General features: G+C 34.9%; 1 protein-coding gene and 1 pseudogene across 1 annotated transcript; one reads left to right on the forward strand and one right to left on the reverse strand.

Moving 5' to 3' along the window:
• Nucleotides 1–4,907: 4,907 nt before the first annotated feature.
• On the forward strand, nt 4,908–7,775 carry LOC125817513 (beta-amyrin 11-oxidase-like; annotated as a pseudogene).
• An 8,891-nt stretch (nt 7,776–16,666) lies between these two features.
• On the reverse strand, nt 16,667–20,665 carry LOC125817521 (uncharacterized). Its single transcript, XM_049497064.1, has 2 exons — nt 20,113–20,665; nt 16,667–16,899 (listed from the first exon to the last, which is right to left on the reverse strand). Exons 1-2 carry the CDS (start codon nt 20,663–20,665, stop codon nt 16,667–16,669), a joined length of 786 nt encoding a protein of 261 aa, XP_049353021.1.
• Between the last annotated feature and the right edge of the window lie 462 nt (nt 20,666–21,127).

Consider the following 21,127-nt stretch of genomic DNA (forward strand, 5'->3'; position numbering starts at 1 on the left):
AAGGTGTGTAAATTTATGTGATGGAGATTAACTCGTGACAGAAACATCTTTGTTTAAAATGTCATTTGTTTATAGAGGTAACATATAACATAAAATTATTTTTCAAAAATTTATTCTAGATAAATTAAGTGAATTTATGTGAAGGAGATTAACCAGTAATAGAACCATCCTTGTGCAAAGTGTCATTTGAGACTTTTTTGTTGAAACTACACTAGATAACTTTTCTTGGTGCTTTAGTAGGAAACACTTGAGTTTTATCCAATACAGAATAGTTACATAACCTAGAAAATTACAACCACAAAATTGTTTAGTGCATAATAGTGTCATAGACACATAATTTGTGGTAATAATTTTACTTATTTATTACAACTTCTTAAAACTTTCTCTAGAGCAATGTTGTCAATGCAATAGTTCTCACTGCAACTTATCATACAATTTCCAAAATTTTACTAAGGAGAAATATTAAATATATTATATTAATAAACTTTTTAGACTTTCATGTCGCATGAAAATATCTTATAAATAATGTTTGGTTTCATGCTATCAATTTTATTGAGTCGCTCTTATTTATTGTAAAAATACAAATAGTATGACAATATAAGGAGTGTTATTTACCACACTGGACAAGAAATTTGGAACTATGACAAAGAAAACATCTAACATTACAAACGATGTTCTGAGTTTCGACGTCATTATGAGTAGTATCAAGTAGTAAGCAACCAACATGTGACATTTCAATTTGACATAAGAAGTCCCACATCAACGAAACATAAGAGAAATGATGGGTATATAAGTAAGCAAACATTACGAACTAGCGACGAGTTTTAAAGTAGTGCGAGCCTAGATCCAAAGTGGATAGTATCACTAGTGGGCTATGCCGTTACAAATGGTATCCAAACTACTCATGTGTCAACCTTGTCGATGTGGTACAGTGGACAAACCTCAGCGAGAACGCTAAGTCCATAGAGGAGGTGTATATGACACCCCAACTTAAGATAAGAAGTTCCACATTAGCAAAACACATGAGATGTTGGTTATATAAGTAAGCATGTTTTATCAACTAGTGACGCGGATCATATCTCTAAGAATATTATGAGTTAGGTTGCCCATGAACAACCAAATTAAAGATCAATTAGTCTTCTTTTTGATACTCCAAACCATTTGTTAATCCGAATCTGAAGTAAAAGTATGACCGTTTTACCAAAGACACTTATGGGTCCAATCTAAGGACCTGAGTTTTATGGGTCCAATCTACAACTCGTGAATCAATCCACGGATTGTAGATTGAACTTGTGAAACAAAGACCTGAAACTTGATTTTTAGGCTTGATTTTCACTTACCCAATCTACTGATCGTGAATCAATCTATGGACCGTAGATTGAGCTCGTGGAATAAACTTCGGAGACTTAAAATTACATCCTGAATTCCACATATGGGATATACGACTTGTAAATCAAGCCATGGTCCGTAGATAGCCCTCGTGAAATATTCCGACAACTTTTTAGTCAAGATTGTTTTGATCCTTTCCCACTTTTTTAACTCCTAAACCACAATGTTTTATTCTATCCTAAGTGGGAGTAAGGAAAATTTAGTCAACTAAACATCCTCATTCAATCCTATAACACTTAGAAACATCATAATAATTACGTTATAAGTTCTCTCAAGTAAGAAATTAGGATTCTTCATCCTCAAGCTTTAGTTCAAGAATTTCATCAAGTGTTTTCTTTTTGGATATGTGGAATTTCATCAATGGATATCCTTTCACCCATTGGGTCCCAAAGTAAATTTATTTTTTCAGTTAATGCTTTCTATATAATTTAGGGTTCATATGAAAAACATGATTTTCATTATATTTCAGTTCTTCTTCATGGATAGTATTTGATTACATCTTTTTACCTACAACTCAGTATATTTATATAGTTATTTTCATGAGCTCACATAATAGGAAAATTCATGTCGTTGAACTCGTGATTGTTAACTTGCATGTTCTATTCAGATTATAGAAATCATGATGCGTAGTTTTACATTTAGTATCCACATGTTTAAAGACGCTTTCAAACAAAATGTCTATCAGTTTACACTACAACGAAAATAACTTTTAGCGATAATAAATAGATACATTAATAAAGAGTGTTAAAGACTTTATCGACATTAGTTAAGTGCCATTAGATCCAATGTCGCTAAAGGCTTTAGGGACATATACAAAGAGTGCTAATTGTCGCTAAAAATACATATTTAGCGGCAATTAAGCTATTGCCGTTAAAAATCATTTTGATGTAGTGTTAGTCTCAATTTATCAGTATTATATTATTGAGCTATTTAGTTTACCGGTATAAATTTTGTTGGAAGTATTACTTAGCACCAAACGAACATGGGAATGAAGGCTCCCCCCATCAATTAGGACTGAGACCTTTAGTATCAATTCTTTAAATCCCAAAACTATTTGTCACCATAGGTTTTTAAGGATCATCCGTCAGACCAAGACTGCCATCTTAATTTTTTTTTTATACCGCACAACAATGCTTTTTATATACTTTAATTTATTGAGAGTAATTTGCACGTGAATTGATGGTAACGAAGTTATATATGATACATATTTATTTCATCAAAAATATTGAAAGACTAGATTTATTGATTAACTATGATTTAATTAAAGTTTTTATTTTTACGGGCTACTAAGAGATGCACTATGTTGATAGAAGTCAACAAAAATCTTCTTATGCACGTATTTGAGCGTATATATGCACCCCTTTTCTAATAAGGAGTATATCCATCTTAAATCGCAAAATTGAGGGATATATTTACTTCTTTTCCCTATACAAAATTATAAAATAATACTTTTCTCATCTCAATTTTTGTGACACTTTTTTCTTCTCGAGATTCAAGCTATATGAACTTTGAGACTTTGATAACATTATAAAATGTGTGTTTGTTTTTTAAAATATTGACATGAGAAAAATTGCAACTTATAATATTTTCGTATAATTTTTTGAATATCAATCTAAGTTTTAATTTTAAAATATTGAACTGATCTAATCCAATGTATTAAATTCCACAACTACTCAAATTAGTATTTCTCGATAATTGAAAAATGGCTCATAAATTAAGGTAGAAGTAGTATACATTCCTCTTTTACAATATATTTTTTAAAATAATAAAAATAAATAAAAAAGTTAAAGAAATTTGAAAATTTTATTATTGAAGTGAACTGATACCTAGTACATTTTTGTTTTCATCTTATTTATTGTTACTTCAATCTTCTAGTACAGATTTTATTATTGTACACATGATTCGCACCCCACTGTAGCACCTCAAACGAATAACACGTTTTATTTATGTTCGATGGGTATATTTTTAAAAATAATATTATACTCTTTTTGGAGGCGTATTCAGAATTTCGAGATGTGCATTATTATGAAAAGATGAATTTACGATACAAATTTTATCGATTTGACATTTAGGTTCTATGATTGAAAAAAATTAGTAAAATTTTAAAGTTATTAATCCAAAATTAAAATGCCAAAAGTGCTACGTTTAGTCACGAGATATCTATTTAAAGGGTTGAACTTTAATTTTAAGTTTGACGGTAAATTCAAATATAAATTTTTTAATTTTGTTTCAAATAAATTTGTATATAATTAGAAACTACATAAAAGATATTGTAAATGAAACATAGTATAACGATACAATCCGTCGTTATTTATAAAAGATATTGTAAATAAAACATAGTATAACGATACGATCCGTCGTTATTTAGATATACCTCACGTGGAATCCCGAAAATTTCTTGAACTTCAGCATCAAAAAATAAATTTGAGACACACGATGAAATTATTAAATTTGAACTTATCCGGACTAACGTCAACCCGCCAAGTAGGTTTATTCATCACGGGATATATAAGATGAAAACAAAAATGTCTATGTTAAGGCATATGCAGAGGGTCCACTTAATGAAATTTCCTTTTTTGGGTTTTCAATTTGATCTCCATATATGCATTAAATTCAAATCTGTATCACATAAGACCTATTTAAAAGGGAATATTATTTTTCAGTACAATGCATGTTGGTACTGTAATCAAGTCAGTATTGAATTATATAAAATTGAATAAATAGATATATTTGTCATCTTACGTGGTGTTCTATGTATGACAATTTTGTGTCGTGTGTGATGTCCTACATATATTTTGCATGATTATTATATGTGGTAGGTTCGGATCGACCGATAATGCTTACCATGTTGTTTGTAATGATACAACTCTTGTTATGCCAATTAGCATAGTGTGGTTACAGGATTCAGTAATGTTTCATAGGTGAAGACGATGATGATCTCCGACAACTTCTACGTATACTCCTCTTCTCTTATGATGGGAAATGTGCCATATTTTCTTTCATACATTATATCTTCTTAATTGGTAGCTCTTATACCCATTTAGACTATTTCCAAAAAACCGTACATCTACAATATAGAATTAGCTAGGTCCCCGATACACCCATTCCTTCCGCTGTCAACTCCACTCACATCAAATCATAACCTAACTCTTCTATCACGTAATATTTCACCAAACACCAGACTACTAAACTTACACATTCCCATTATACGACATGTGAACAAGTAACCCAACTTAGCAAATAACTATAACCATTGTTATAAAATAGCTCGAATTTTCAGAAATTCCTAATCATCACCTACAACGTAACATTTTAACATGTCATCTTAGTCCATACACAATTAAAACTATACATGTATCGACATAGTATCGATCCAATAATAATATATTTGTACCGACATGACACCTGATCCAATAAGAATATAAAGTGGTGGGTGTATAGTTGTATAGAGACCTGAAAGTCTATATATATTATAAACAAACTCACATTATTATTATTGTGTTCACAAAAAAGCAAAAATGGAGTACAACTTAGTGTTATTATACACAAGTTTGGCTATAGGAATTTTAACCCTAATTAGTGTTCTAAAGAGAGCAAATGGATGGTTTTTCACAATCAAATTTAACTCAAAGAAATTTAACTTGCCTCCAGGTGACATGGGCTGGCCATTAGTAGGGAACATGCTTTTTTTCTTACAAAGTTTCAAAGATGGTAATCTTGGCTCATTTTTTTCCTACTATGTTACTAGGTAAATTTTCTCAACTAATTAATTTTCTACATATTTACGGATCGGAGACTAAAAATATTAACTTTTAACGATCTATATACATATATAGAGACTATTTTGAACATACTAACGAATGTTTTTTTTAGGTTTGGGGAGGGTGGGATGTACAAGACGTTCATGTTTGGAAAGCCAAGTATTATCATGACAAAAGTTGAAATAAGTAGGAAAATATTTATGGATGATGAAAATTATGATAGAGGTATGCCAAACTATATCTTAAAAATATTAGGACAAGCTCAAGTTGGTGGATTTACAAGAGAAGAAAGCAAGAGTCTACATAGAATGACAGCATTAATAAAAAGTGACATATCATTATTATCAAATTACTTTGATTTTGCAAAAGAAATTGTGAAAAAATCATTTGAGAAATTGGTTGACATGGAAGAACCAATTGATGTCCTTTTAGCAATTAAAAGGCCAGCATTTGATGTGTTAATGAGAATTCTTATTGGTGATGGAGTTGATAATGCTATGGTTAATATTCTATTTGAAGAGACTATTTATCTTTTTCATGGTTGTCATGGCTTGCCATTTAATATACCAGGATCAGCTTACAATAGGGGATTGAAGGTAAATTTCATCTAGACACTCGAATTCAGTTATGCTCCAGTTCGGAATTTGAAAACATGGTAAAGTGTCTAAAAAGAACACTTCAAGTTCAAATTTTTGAAAAACTTTTCTCAAGTACTGTCTATTAGGTAATTCAGTCAACCACATAATAAAATATGTCATTTTATTTTTTTAATCGTCATCATTTGAAACATGGTTGAGATTTTACAATTTTTGTTAACCTCAGAAAGTGACATATTTTAATTAGGATATGCACCAAAAGTTTTTCCAAAATTTGAACCGAAAAATATCTAATAGAATCACTTTATCACGTGTGTTCAGATGTTTAATCCTACAAACTCAAGAGATTAAACCTTTATACTTGTTTCTTTGCTTTGAATTAACTTTTAATTTTTTCAGGCTAGAAGAGCAATGGCTAAGATATATCAATATATTTTAGATGAAAGAAAAGTGATGATTGGGAAAAACAAAACAAGAGAAAAGTCCAATATTTTACTAGATATGATGTTAAACACTCAAGATGGTGATGGAGGTTTCAATGATGAGAAGATCATTGCAATGCTTGTTTCTTATACATTTGCTGGTTTTGAATCTGTTGCTTTGGTAGCATCAACTGCAATTATGTATTTGGAAAATCATCCTCACTTCTTGGACAAAGCTAAAGTATACCTACTCATCATCATTACTTTTATTTATCGTATAATACATAAACGTGTCTCTTAATTTAGCTTCAACTTGTATTTACGCCTTTTAATTAAACATGTAGACATATGCATACGTCTATCTGGCATCCTACGTGACCATTCTATGTCCCATGTGGCATATTATGTCACGTAGGACGGTATGTCTACTTGTTTAATTTCCTACTTGAAGGACATAAATATCAGTTGATGACAAATCGTGTCTTTGTAGGAGGAACAAGAGGATATAGTAAAGAGAAGATCATCTCCAAATGAAGGCCTTAATTTCCATGAAATTAAAGAGATGAAGTATCTTAGTAATGTAAGATTTAAATATTTTTTTAATTTTATTTGTGGACCATCATGCATTAAATCTTCTTATATACTATCGTTTTTTTTTTCAAATTTGAAAGGTAATTAATGAATCATTGCGTATTGCTACTGCCAAAACAATATTCTTTAGAGAGGCAAGAAATACTATTAACATAAATGGTTAGTATCTCTTGTAACTTCGATTTGATTTCTCACATAGTTACTCAATTTCATGCGTATTAAAAAGTTTATTATAAAAATTTATGCAGGGTATACCATACCTAAGGGGTGGAAGTTTTTGTCATTTCATGGAATTATCATATGGACCCTCGTACTTATGTGAGACCTAAGGAATTTAATCCTTCTAGATGGGATGTAAGTGACATATTCTCTACTTATGAGTCATTTGGTTGCTGATTAAAGTTATGCATTTGTTAGTAATATTATATCGTAGTTGTTAGGTAAAATTTAGTTATTCAAGTACGTAATCTTTTATCTTGCATAACTTATATATGTATTAATTATACGAGATTGCGTAAATTATAGGATCTTAAAACCAAGCCAGCCTCCTTTCTTCCCTTTGGAGTTGGCCCCAAAATGTGTCCAGGAGCCAATTTGGCTAGGCTTGAGGTTTCTGTAATTCTTCATTACTTTCTTCTTAACTACAGGTATTGATCCTAACTGTTAATTCTTTTCGTTTTAATTTGTTTGTCTGAGTTTGATTTGACACGAAATTTAAGAAAGTAAAGAATATCTTTGAACCTTCTGATCTTAAACAAATGATGATATGTAGAATATGGAGGAAAGTATTTTTTGGAAAATGTTTCTTATATTTTTCCATATTCGGTTGGATAAATTTTTTGAAAAAAACAACTTATGTACACCCTTAATTAATCTTTTAGTCTTAACCATGTTACGTAAAAAATTGATTCAGAGATTTAATAGCTATTATTATATGATGTAGGGTGGAGCAAGTTAATCCAGAGAGCAAAATTGAACCTCCGAGAAATTGTCTTGTGAAATTCAAGAAGATCTAAGCATCATCATATATCATATGAATATGAATGACAATTTCATTGTTTTTCAGTATTTCCTATTTTCATTGCTCTTTTATCATGTGGATTTTATGTGTGTGACTCTTTTTATGTAAGCTACTAGCTATCGTTGAAAATAATTATGTTAAATGTTTTTATTTATATTTTGGTGTTATTTTATATGTCTATTTAGGAATTTTATGTCTAAAATTATTCTTTAGTATATATCTAAATAAACACTTTAATAATTAACTAATTGATGTTGTTACATAGGAGTAAAGTTCTTAAAACATAATATGACACAAATTTACCTAGGAGATTTTTGTAATTCTTTTAAACTATAGTTGTTTTACATAAATATGTTGACATTTTTGTCTTGTTCCATAATTTTCCCAAAATTAAATACTACCCCAAAATATAGGCTTTCGCGCAAATGACCCGACTAATATCACTACAAAAGCCCTAAAAATTTTTACAACCCTATTGATCGACTACTTTAAACTTTCATCCTGTTAGTAAAGATTTAATACTTTTACCACCTATAATCTTCTTCCCCTCCCTCTAATTTTAAAATAAAAAGAGAGGAGCATTTTAATTGGCAAACCAAATATTTTTTTCACTCATAAATTTTCAATTTTTAATGAAATTTACGTTCTAATACATTTTGAACATGCATGTGATAACAAAATACAAATAAATGTTCTAAGAAGAGACGATATATATAGTATGATACACACAAAAGTGATGCATACCTGTAAATAAACAATAAAGTTTCATTTTTTGTGGTCCTATTTTGTGGAACATGTGTTAAATACGTGAGTATCTAACAAGAACTAATAGATAAGAATGAAGAAAAACCTATAAATAATAATAACATTTTCTGGTGATATATTAAACTTTTTTTTTTTCATTTAATATTCGATATCACATTGAAAATAGATTAAATTTGAATTCATATATTGTACAACATATGTCAATATGTTAATCATGACAGTATTGAACAAGAGCCAGAAAATTATTTGGTGTTAAGTCTTTCTTTAGTTACCATATTGGACAAGAAATTTGTAATAATAGCCAAGAGAAAGAGAGTTTGCTTTGCACTATATTTGGAATTGATGTGAAAATAACTATATTTTATAGAGGAAAAACAATATAGGTTTATATTTTGATCAAGATAATTAGTTGTGTGATGGAGATTAACCCGTGACACACACCACTCATTTGTTTATAGAGGAAACATATAGCATAATATCATGTTTCTTTTTTGTTAGTATCCGGATCTGCAAGATAAGTTGTATGAATTTGTGAGATTCAGATTAACCAATGACAAAACCACCCTTGTTCAAAGTATCATTTGAGACTTCTTCGTTGAAACTACATGACTTAGAAGTGGATGTACAATAATTCATTTGAGGAACTTTTTGAGATATTAATGAATATCGAGATGATCATATTGAAATAATAATCTTTTAGTTTAGTCTGAATAAAGAATCATTGTTTATACTTTTATTATGTTAGATTAGCTAAAATAATTTCTTACTCTTAAAATTAACAATGGACTTACCATAAAACTTCTCCATCTCTATAATTTGAAATAAAACAACAATAATATATAAAGAGTTTCTACATGTAATTATGTGTTGTTCATTACTACAATGATATTGATAAAATAAAATATGCATAACCAAGGAATAAAAAACCAAGAAAACGAAAATCCTTTGTATTTTCGATAAACAAGCTCATAATTTGAGTAGAATAATAAGTAGTATACATTTGAAGGATATGTTAGGCCTTTTGTCAATATTAAGTTAGAGTTTCTCTCTCTAAGAAGTATATTTTGTTGTCCACTTTAATTTGTTAAATTTTTTTGTGTATATACATCTTCTGTGTTTACTTTTTTATAATTTTTTTGATAAAAGATTCTGACTCCACCACATCCATATTTGAAAATTGATTTATATAATTTTATCTAGAAAAAAATAATTAAAATCTATCTATGAAGTTTGAATTTAGCCTCACAATTTAAGTGAACCAATCTTGCGGTAAATATTAGTTAAACTCAAAAAAAATAAAATTGGTACTTCTAAGATTCCTCTTTTTCTTTCCAATTATTTTTACTTTCTCTATCTTTGTTTACCCTCTCGAAGAAATAATTATTTAGATCTTTTTAACTATTTTATGGAGGCATAAACATATATTGAATCAATAATAAGAATTATGATGGAGTGATAATTATCTATTTATTTTTAATTAGAGAGGTGTAGTGTTTGAGTCCCGTTGAATGTGACATCGCTTTTAATAGAATGAAACTCTATGAAGTACAAGGACCAAAATAACAAACAAAAAAATAAAAAAGTCTCTCAAGTCATTCTATTTTTTCAAGTATTTAGGTTTAGAAAATGCAAATATTGATAGTCAAACAAATACAAAAACCAGAATATTCACTAAGAAAAAATTAAAATATAAAAAAGTGAACACGTGAAAAAACCGAAGATTCAATATTTAGTTTTTATGTTATATCTACTGGTTATAATAATCTAAAATAATATATTTTCATTTCCTCTATAAATAGTTGAGTGTGAGAACCTTTTTTTCACATCAAACAAATAACAAGTATCATATAATATAATTAATTATGGCATTGAAAGTTGTATTTGTTTTGTTCCTTGCAATGCTTCTGTTTACAGAGTGCTATGGTGACCCTTTTTGTATAAAACATTGTACTAATGTGTGCCATGGTAACCCTTCGTGCTTTACTAAGTGCTCTATCGTATGTGAAATGGACATTGAATGTTCTCTCGGCCATTTTGAAAATTGCGTTTGTAATATTGGATGTTCTATCGGTCATTGTTACAAATTTCTCATCAAATATGGTAACTAACTACTCATTGTCTTGATATACTTGTTTTGTTTGAATACATTTATTTTTTGATATATATGTATATAATGTTGCCTTACACAAAGATTATGTAATTTTGCAGATAAGAACAAGTTTGGAAGTTGCATGACAAGTTGCAATGAGAACTATTGCATTAGCAATACTCCTCTAAAGAAAGCTTAAAAAGAAGGATTTAAGAATTATTGCCACAAAAGTATGTGTCTATATATGACACTAAATAATTAATTTGTAGTTGTAATCTCTTTTTAAAATTATGTAATTGGACTATATTGAATAAAACTTTTGTGCTTTAATGTTCCTATGTTAGTTTTATTAAGTCATGTTACTAATAAAATGTTTATCGTTATGTTTGTCCTAATATTTAGGAAGTAGTTTTAAATGTGGGATGTTATCAAGTTTTTAGGAGAAAATCTTGGTGTAGTAGTTCCTAATTTCTAGCTTCAGTTTTTCCTATGTATTTGTTTTATAAAAGGACTGTTGTAGCAATGAAAAAAACAACGTCAAGACATATGGGACTCCAGGAAAAAGAAGTATCAAGACACTGCTAGAGTGAAGTGCGCACAACTTCAAGCCTTGAGAAGGGATTTTGAGACTTTGCAGATGAAGGAAAAAGAGTTTGTAATGATTTACGGCGCTAGAACAATAGAGATTAGCAACAAAATGTGATTCCATGGCGATGAGATGAACGATGCCGCAATTATTGAGAAGATATTGCGCTCATTGACGCCGAAGTATGATTATAGCATTTGCTCCATAGAGGAGTCAACATATATAGATGATTTATTGCTTGATGAATTGCAAAGCTCCTTTTGGTGCATGAACAAATGATGAATCGCAATTCAACTTCTGATGAGCAGACCTTGAAGACTTCTACTTTTATTTCTTCCAATTCTAGAAGAATGGGTAGAAGAAGAGGATATCGAGGAAGCAGAGATGGAGGCAACAAAGATGGCAACGTGAATTTTAGAACCAATGGTGACTACGACAAAAACAGAGGGAGAGATTTTGACAAATCTAACGTAGAATGTTATCGTTGCCATAAATTTGGTCATTATCGTTCTGAATGTTGTACTAGGCTACTTAATGAGAAGGAAGAAAAGTCAAATTTTGTTGAGAATAAGGAAGGAGAAACCTTATTAATGCCAGTTCATGCGGAAAAATGAGCCAAATGAGCAAGTTATTTGGTATGTGGATACCGAATGTAGTAATCATATGACTGGAAGTAAGTCTTCTTTTACTAATTTTTAGCTTTGGTGATTCTCAACAGTGAATGTGATGGGAAATGGTAATATCAATTTTAGAATAAAAAATGGGTGTGTGGAAATCATATCTAATGTGTTTTATGTTCCTACTTTGAAAAACAATTTATTAAGTGTTGGTCAGCTGCTAGAAAAAGGGTATGTCATCACGTTAAGGAATGATACATGTGAAATTTCTGATCCCTCCATATGAGTAATGCTTTTGTGAAAATGAGTCAAAATAATTTTTTTCCTTTGAAGATTGAAAATTTCCAATCTTGCTATATGGCGGAAATGAAAAATCCTTCATGGTTATGGCATTTTCGATATGGTCACTTGAACTTTGGTGGCTTGAAGATCCTTCAAAGGAAGAGTATGGTGATGGAGCTTCCTGAAATTGTTGTTCCGTCTCAAGTTTGTGAAGAATGTGTTGTTCGAAAACAACATCGTTCTTAGTTTCCTAAATGTATGCCATGGAGAGCGAATAAGTGTAACACTCCAAAAATTTCTAAGCCTTACCCGAATCATTCTATAACACGTCGCAACTCTACTCTTAAAATTTGAATCATTTGTGTAACACCTCGAACTTTGAGAAAGGCTAAAAAGGGCTAATGGGCAAGTCCACGTACCCAAAATGGACTACGGACCCTTCGTGGAACCCTAAACGGTCCATTTAGGGGTCCACGACCCGTTTAGAGCAAGGTGCCCAACCATCCAGGGATGCCAAGTGGTGAGTCACCTGGACGGGACTCTAGACAGTCTGTGGTGGCTTGTACGGTTCGTTTAGAGGTCCGTACTGGTCACCTATAAGCTTTTAAGTTTAAGTTAAACTTCAAACGACCATATCTCTCAGCATATAAGGTATTAGGTGGCCCATAATTTATCAAATTAAAGTTCTTTGAGTCCTCTTTCCAACGACACCACGTTTGCCTCATTTCGAGTTTAGAGTAAAAAATTATGCCCATTTTAGTAAGGCCCTGTCAGATAGTTGAAGTTTCACGGATGGCTATACAACAATGAAGTTTTTCATGGACCATTGAGCCCTAAACGGTCTGTGAAGCCTCCTTTTTAAGGCACCTTATCAGTTTTTTTAGTTGGGGTCATTTTGGTCTTTCCCTTTATGCTTGTGGTACTTAAACTATGTCATTTTAATCTCTATTCTAAGCCTAAACCACGATGTTTTACTCCTAGTTAAGGGCTTATAAAGTGTTAATAACCTCTTTTATGTTCATTAACACTTCAAGTCATTAGAGTAAGGTTCTAAGAGGAGTAAAGCTAGGGTTTCGAGCGTTCTTCGAGTTTCGTCGATTTCGGCCAGAACTTTGTTCTTCCATGTATGTAAGGGTATTATAGTGTTGGAATAGCTCGTCCTCATGCCATACATCAACTTTCAAATCAGTAGACGAGTAATCCAAGGTTTCATCCTTAGATTTGAGTACTCTTGAGATGAGTTGACATTAAGTTTTGAGTTCTTGATTATTGAATTCCTATTTCTAATCATTGAATTGTCGTACATTGTGCATTGCGATTATTGAGTTGATTGTTCATGTCTAATTTTCCAGCATGAACCCTATTCTTGAGTATTTATTGAGTTCTTATTGAGAATCTTTTAAACAGAAACATAATGGTTTAAACTGAGTTTTGAGAAAGTAAAGAGGAGTTTGAGAAAGAGCTTAACCATGATTTAAGCAAGAGTATAAGGGAGCTAAGTATTTCCCAAATGTTTGATTTTTACATGAAGAAAGAGAATAATTTTTTTTTGAGAAAATTTATTGTATCACTATATTAAAAATTCCATACCAGATTTCAAGTCAGATACACCTAGATACATGTATTTTTGCTACAAGATACACTAAAATAAGGAGAGAGGCGAGCTAGAGAAGGAGAGACGCGAGCAAGATATGAAGGAGGCAAGCGAGATACCTTGATACATATGAATCACAGTAGATACATGTATCTGGGATACCACATACATAGAGAGTGACGAGCGAGAGAGAGGAGAGTGGAGAGCGAGGTGAAGACACTACAACAAAAATAACTTTTAGCGGCAATAAATAACATATTAATAAAGAGTGTTAAAAGTCTTTATCGACATTAGTTAAGTGTCATTAGATCCAGTGTCGCTAAAGGCTTTAGAGACATAAACAAAGAATACTAATTGCCGCTAAAAATCTATATTTAGCGGCAATTGAGCGATTGCCGTTAATTAATTGCCGCTAAAGATAATTTTTGATGTAGTGAGAGAGATGAATCATTAGATCCAGTGTCGCTAAAGGCTTTAGAGACATATACAATGAGTGCTAATTGCCGCTAAAAATATATATTTAGCGGCAATTGAGTGATTGCCGTTAATTAATTGCCGCTAAAGATAATTTTTGATGTAGTGAGAGAGATGAACGGGGGAGTCAGATACATGTGAATTCACTTGGATACAATGTATCTAGAACAAATTTGTCACGACCCAAAAATGGATGTGATGGCACTCGTCGTATCCCACCAAGACAAGTCAGCCTAAAACCCAATCATTTCGATAAAGTGCGGAAATAAAGCAAAGTTCAATAGCAATTACTATTACGAAAACAAGTCAACTTAATTCAATCCCCAAAACCTGGTTGTCACGTGCACAAGCCTCTAATGTAAATACTAGAATTGAAAGAAAATACGCAAGTCTCAAATGACGTTGTCTTTCAAGTAAAAACAAAATCATAAACAGGAGTAAGAAGGTTCGCTGAGATGACAAACAGCTACCTCTCAGATCTCCACAGAAAACCTCGGAAACGAAGAGAATTGAAGGTATCACGAAGATCCGGGCTCGTAACCTACAAAAGATTGTAGAAGCAAGGGGTGAGTACCAAACCACACGGTACTCAACAAGCAAACCTCTAAACACAAGCTAAGAGTACAGAATACGGGTACTCCTTACACCCCATCCTAACCTCCATAACTACAACCTGCATAAAACCAACCCAACCTAACAATTTACAATTTACAAAGCATACAACTCAACAATAGCACTCTAACAGGTCATATATTCTCAATAACACCTCAATATTCGTCAATAACCAATTTCACAGAAAGGCACTCACAAGATCAACAACACACAAGATCAAGTTCATTAATAATAAAAATGTGCAATGCAATGAAATGCAATGTCAATTATAGTGATGCATGTCTGACCTAATGATACACACCCGCTGTCTCTCAGTCCGGGACCCATGGGGGACATATCTGTCCATGCATCCATCGCGGCGCGCGATACGTCCCTCGAAATATAATATCCGTCGCGGCGCGCGACACGTCCCTCGAAATATAGTATCCGTCGCGGCGCGCGATACGTCCCTCGAAATGGTACATCCTCCTTAATTTCTTATTCTTTCTCAATGCACATAACACTTGTCACAACCATGTCTCAGAATAATGCAAATGACATGTTCACACAAATAATGAGGAGATGACCATTTTCATAACATTGCACAAATCACAAGTTCAACGATGATTCAACAAGCCTTTCAAACAATTCTCAACACATTACACAAACAATTGATCACATTACTCCCAAACATATACCACAAGGAAATACACGAATTCCATACGCTTAACAAGGGTTTAGAAATCCACTTGCCTTAAATAACCGAATAATCACTCCGAGACTTGAGTCTTCCCTTTCCGTTGAGCTTCCAAATCAATGTAATCTATTCAAGTACATAGTCACAATAAGATTCCGAAACTAACAACACTCATGTCACTATAGGTTTAGCCTAAACCCAAAAGTTTACCCAAATTTATAATTAAGTTCTCAAGTCTTGATGCCCATTAACTTGTCAATTCTTCCAATTCCTTCAATTATCGTAAATCTAAATGACATTCACAAAAATACGATATACCTAATGTTTAATGACCTATTTTAATATATCAAAATTAAATATACAATGTGATAATAACATAAGAATTACCAATTTTCGGAACCACTGGTTATGAAACCAGTGGTGGGAATCGACAAAATAAAGACATTAATATGTCACCTGCAGGTTCCTAAATTTATAATATGTAATCTTAACCTTATCCTCACAATTTTCAAAACCCACCAAGTGTACAACAATGACATTATTCTTTCCCCAAGAAATCAATTAGGCCTTAACATATATAGAGTAATAATCTAACTCATTTAGTGAGAATTCAACTTACTACTTGAAACTGGAGATGGCATGTATGAAAAATAATTTTATATATATACTCCTAACAGTTCAACTCCCTTCATCCCCATAAATTGACAACAAACGAAAAGAAATATAATAATAATAACAATAATATTAACACTGTTTCTTATCTACAAACTTATGAAGCAAATCCTCCTTTTCCTACCTAATATTTTATTATTTCCACACATATACATATGTAGAAATTAATGAAGAGCATGCAGAGCACTTGATGCAGTACCTGAGGCAGATCGAACTCACGATGCCGAAACCCTACGCCCTTTTCTTCTTTTCCTTTTTCAGTTATGACTCAAATATTAAACCCCAAATAATTTAATTCATTTTAACCCATGGTCAAGTGGTATAGAGTCTTTAATAAATGACCACTTTAACCCACTAACTATCGATTAATTAACTTAAGTTAAACGAATAGTTCAAAATTTCCAAATCAACTTCACCGACTAATCAAAAATTACTCGAGTCAACTATTGAGAGGGGTAAAAACGGTAATTTTATGTAAATTTCTAAAAATGACAATCCGGGTCATTACATTATCCACCACTAAAAATCATGTTCGTCCTCGAACATAAGGTGAAAGAAAGTACCTGAAGCTTCAAAAAGCTGAGGATATCTGGCACGCATATCAGACTCTGTCTCCCAAGTTGCCTCTCCCACTGATCGGTGCTTCCATTGCACCTTCACTGAAGCAATCTCCTTGGTCCTAAGCTTTCGAACCTGCCTGTCCAATATAGCTATAGGTTCCTCCTCAAATGTCAAGTCTGGACCCAACTCCACTGAATCGAGTGAAAGCACATGTGACTCATCCGGAATATACTTCCGAAGCATAGAGACATGGAAGACAGGATGAACTGCCGACAAACTAGGTGGCAAGGCCAACTTATAGGCCACCTCTCCCACTCGACCCAAAATCTCAAAAGGTCCAATGAATCTAGGGCTAAGCTTGCCCTTCTTGCCGAACCGCATCACACCCTTCATAGGTGACACTCTAAGCCAAACATGATCGCCCTCCATAAACACTAAGGCTCTAACTCTCCGGTCTGCATAACTCTTCTGTCGACTCTGGGCTGTCAACAGTCTATACTGAATCCTACGGACTTGCTCCATAGCATCTCTAAGCAAGTCAGTATCCAAAGAGTCCATCTCTGCCGAATCAAACCAACCGATCGGAGACCTACATCGTCTGCCATACAACGCCTCAAATGGGGCCATCTGAATACTAGAGTGATAACTGTTATTGTAGGCAAACTCTGCTAAGGGTAAATGTCGATCCCATCTAGCACCAAAATCGATCACACATGCTCGGAGCATGTCCTCCAACACCTGAATCGTCCGCTCGGACTGACCATCTGTCTGAGGGTGAAAGGCTGTACTCATATCTAGTTGAGTACCCAAACCATGTTGTAATGCCTTCCAGAAGTGAGAAGTAAATAGTGAACCTCGATCTGATATAATAGAAACAGGAACCCCATGTAGTCGCACAATCTGACTGATATATAGCTCGGCTAACTTCTCTGCCGTATATTTCACCCGAACCGGAATGAAGTGGGCAGACTTGGTCAGCCTGTCAACAACCACCCAAATGGAGTCATAACCACCCACTGTGGTAGGCAAACCCACAACAAAGTCCATAGTGATCCGCTCCCACTTCCAAGTAGGAATAGACATCCTCTGAGATACACCCCCAGGACGCTGGTGCTCACACTTGACCTGTTGGCAAGTCAAACACCTAGAAACAAAGTCTGAAATATCTCTCTTCATCCCACACCACCAGTAATGCTGACTCAGATCATGATACATCTTCGCTGCTCCCGGATGGATAGAATATCGGGAACAATGGGCCTCTTCAAGAATCAGTCTAGTCAACTCTCCTGTCTTGGGCACACAAATCCTGCCTCCGATCCTCAAGACACCGTCAGAATCAAGGACAGCCTCCTTGGCTTCCCCTCTCAATACTCTGTCTCGAATGAGACATAATTTCTCATCATCAAACTGGTGCGCACGGATCTGCTCGACTAAAGAAGACTGAGCCTCAATAAAAGCAATTATCCCATCACTCTCCTCTGAGATCTGCAACCGGACAAGACTATTAGCTAACCTCTGAACATCTCTAGCCAATGGTCTCTCCTCAATGCTAAGTGCTGCAAGACTTCCCATGCTAGGAGTCTTCCTACTCAGAGCATCGGCAACAACATTGGCCTTCCCCGGATGATATAAAATGGTCACATCATAGTCCTTCAACAACTCAAGCCACCTACGCTGCCTCAAGTTCAGATCCCTCTGACTAAAGATATACTGAAGACTCCGATGATCAGTGAAGATCTCACAATGCACCCCATACAAATAATGACGCCATAACTTAAGTACAAATACTACAGCCGCCAACTCCAAATCATGAGTAGGGTAGTTCTTTTCATGGGACTTCAATTGCCTAGAAGCATAAGCAATCACTTTCCCCTTTTGCATCAATACACCACCCAATCCGACTCCTGAAGCATCACAATACACAGTAAAGTCTACACCCTCCTCAGGTAGAGTCAACACAGGAGCCGAAGTCAACAAAGTCTTGAGCTTTTGAAAACTCTCCTCACACTCATCAGACCACTGAAAACCCACACCCTGTCGAGTCAATCTAGTCAATGGAGCTGCAATAGTAGAGAAACTCTGAACAAATCGTCGGTAATAACCTGCCAATCCCACAAAACTCCTAATCTCGGTAGGAGAAGTAGGTCGCGTCCAGCCTCTAACTGCCTCAATCTTGGCTGGATCTACTCTAATACCCTCCTTGGACACCACGTGTCCCAAGAATGCCACAGAATTAAGCCAGAACTCACACTTTGAGAACTTGGCATACAACCTCTCTTCCCTCAATCTCTGAAGTACAATTCTCAAGTGTCGGACATGGTCATCCTCAGTCTTGGAGTAAACCAAAATGTCATCGATGAAAACAATCACAAAAGAATCAATGTATGGTCGAAACACCCCGTTCATCAACTCCATAAAAGCTGCAGGGGCATTAGTTAACCCAAATGACATCACTAAGAACTCATAATGCCCATACCGAGTCCGAAAAGCTGTCTTAGGGATATCTGATGCCCTAATCTTCAACTGATGATACCCAGACCTCAAATCAATCTTAGAGAACAACGATGCCCCCTGTAGCTGATCAAATAAGTCATCAATACGCGGAAGAGGATACTTATTTTTCACTGTTACCTTGTTTAGCTGTCTGTAATCAATACACATCCTCATAGTCCCATCCTTCTTCTTCACAAACAGCACAGGGGCACCCCAAGGTGACACACTAGGGCGAATAAACCCTTTACTCAATAAATCCTGCAACTGATCCTTCAACTCTTTCAACTCTGCTGGAGCCATACGGTAGGGAGGAATAGAAATGGGCTTTGTGCCCGGCTCCAAATCAATAGCAAAATCAATATCCCTATCGGGAGGAACACCTAGAAGATCAGAAGGGAATACATCGAGAAACTCCTGAACCACGGGAATAGAATCCATGGAAGGTGGTTCAACACTAGTGTCCCGAATAAAAGCTAAGTAAGACAAACACCCTCTCTCCACCAATCTCTGAGCACGGATAAAGGAGATGACCTTACTAGGATAAGAGCCATTAACACCCTTCCACTCAACCCTCGAAACACCAGGCATTGCTAAAGTCACAGTCTTAGCATTACAATCAAGGACAGCATGATAAGGAGAAAGCCAATTCATACCCAAGATAACATCAAAGTCTACCATCCCCAGAATAATCAAATCTACCCAAGTGTCATACCCCGCTAGAGAAACAAGACAAGATCGATACACTCGATCCACCACTAAGGGCTCACCCACGGGTGTAGAAACACGAATAGGTACAGTCATGCTATCACATATCATATCAAATTCAGCAGCAAAATAGGTGGACACGTAAGAGAATGTAGACCCTGGATCAAACAATACAGACGCAGATCGATGGCATACTGGGATGATACCTGTAATAACAGCATCAGAAGTCTCCGCTTCGGGTCTCCCCGGAAAAGCATAACAGTGGCCCCCTCGGCCACCTCCAGCCTGGGTGGTAACTCTACCCCCACTCTGCTGAGCTGCAGAACCACTACTAGAAGCTCTACCGCCTCTACCTGACTGAACTCTGCCTCGGCCTCTACCCGGTGGTACCGGTGGTCTAGCCTGAAATGAAGAATTAGGTTGGGATCCTCCACGACCCCTCTGGGAAGTACACTGTCGCATCAGGTGATCGGGATCTCCACAAGAAAAGCAAAATCTCTGTCCCGGGAACTGCTGTGCGGACCCTGAAAACCCACTATAATTGCCTCGCCCCATAGGTCGCTGCTGTGAATCGTGACCCATGCTATAAGAACCCCGAGGTATCTGACCACCCTCGGATATCGGCATAGATGCATGAACGGGTCCTCGCTGCTGAAAGGAACCACTCCCTCTGTGTGATCCCCTGCCTCCAGATGAGGCACCATGAAACTGGCCTGCTGTACGGACTCTCTTAGGGTCCCCAAACTCTTCTCTCTCCATCAATTCCGCCTCTTTAGCGGCACTCACAATGGACTGGAAGGAAGCCCCCTCTCTAGATGCTCTAAACACAGCTGATCTGATAGAGAAAGTCAACCCCCTCACGAATCTACGGATCCTCTCTGTCTCATCTGGAATAATGGCCAAAGCATGCCTAGACAACTGGCAAAAACGGGCCTCATACTCTGTAACTGATAAGTTGTCCTGTCTCAGATTCTCAAACCTCAAACGACTCTCCTCTCTCACGCTCCAAGGGATAAAACGGTCATGAAAGGCACTGGAAAACCTCTCCCAAGTCACTGGAGGAGATCCAACTGGCAAAGCCCCCGAATAAGTTCTCCACCACTCTCTCGCTGGCCCACGAAGCTGGAGTGTAGCATATCGAACCCCATGTGACTCAGCTAATCCAACAACCTCTAGTAACTCTCGGCATGTAGTCAGAAACTCATGAGCATCCTCACTCTT

Source organism: Solanum verrucosum, unplaced genomic scaffold (genome assembly GCF_900185275.1).
Source record: "Solanum verrucosum unplaced genomic scaffold, falcon-dt-bn FXZP01000280.1, whole genome shotgun sequence".
Classification (NCBI taxonomy): Eukaryota; Viridiplantae; Streptophyta; class Magnoliopsida; order Solanales; family Solanaceae; genus Solanum; species Solanum verrucosum.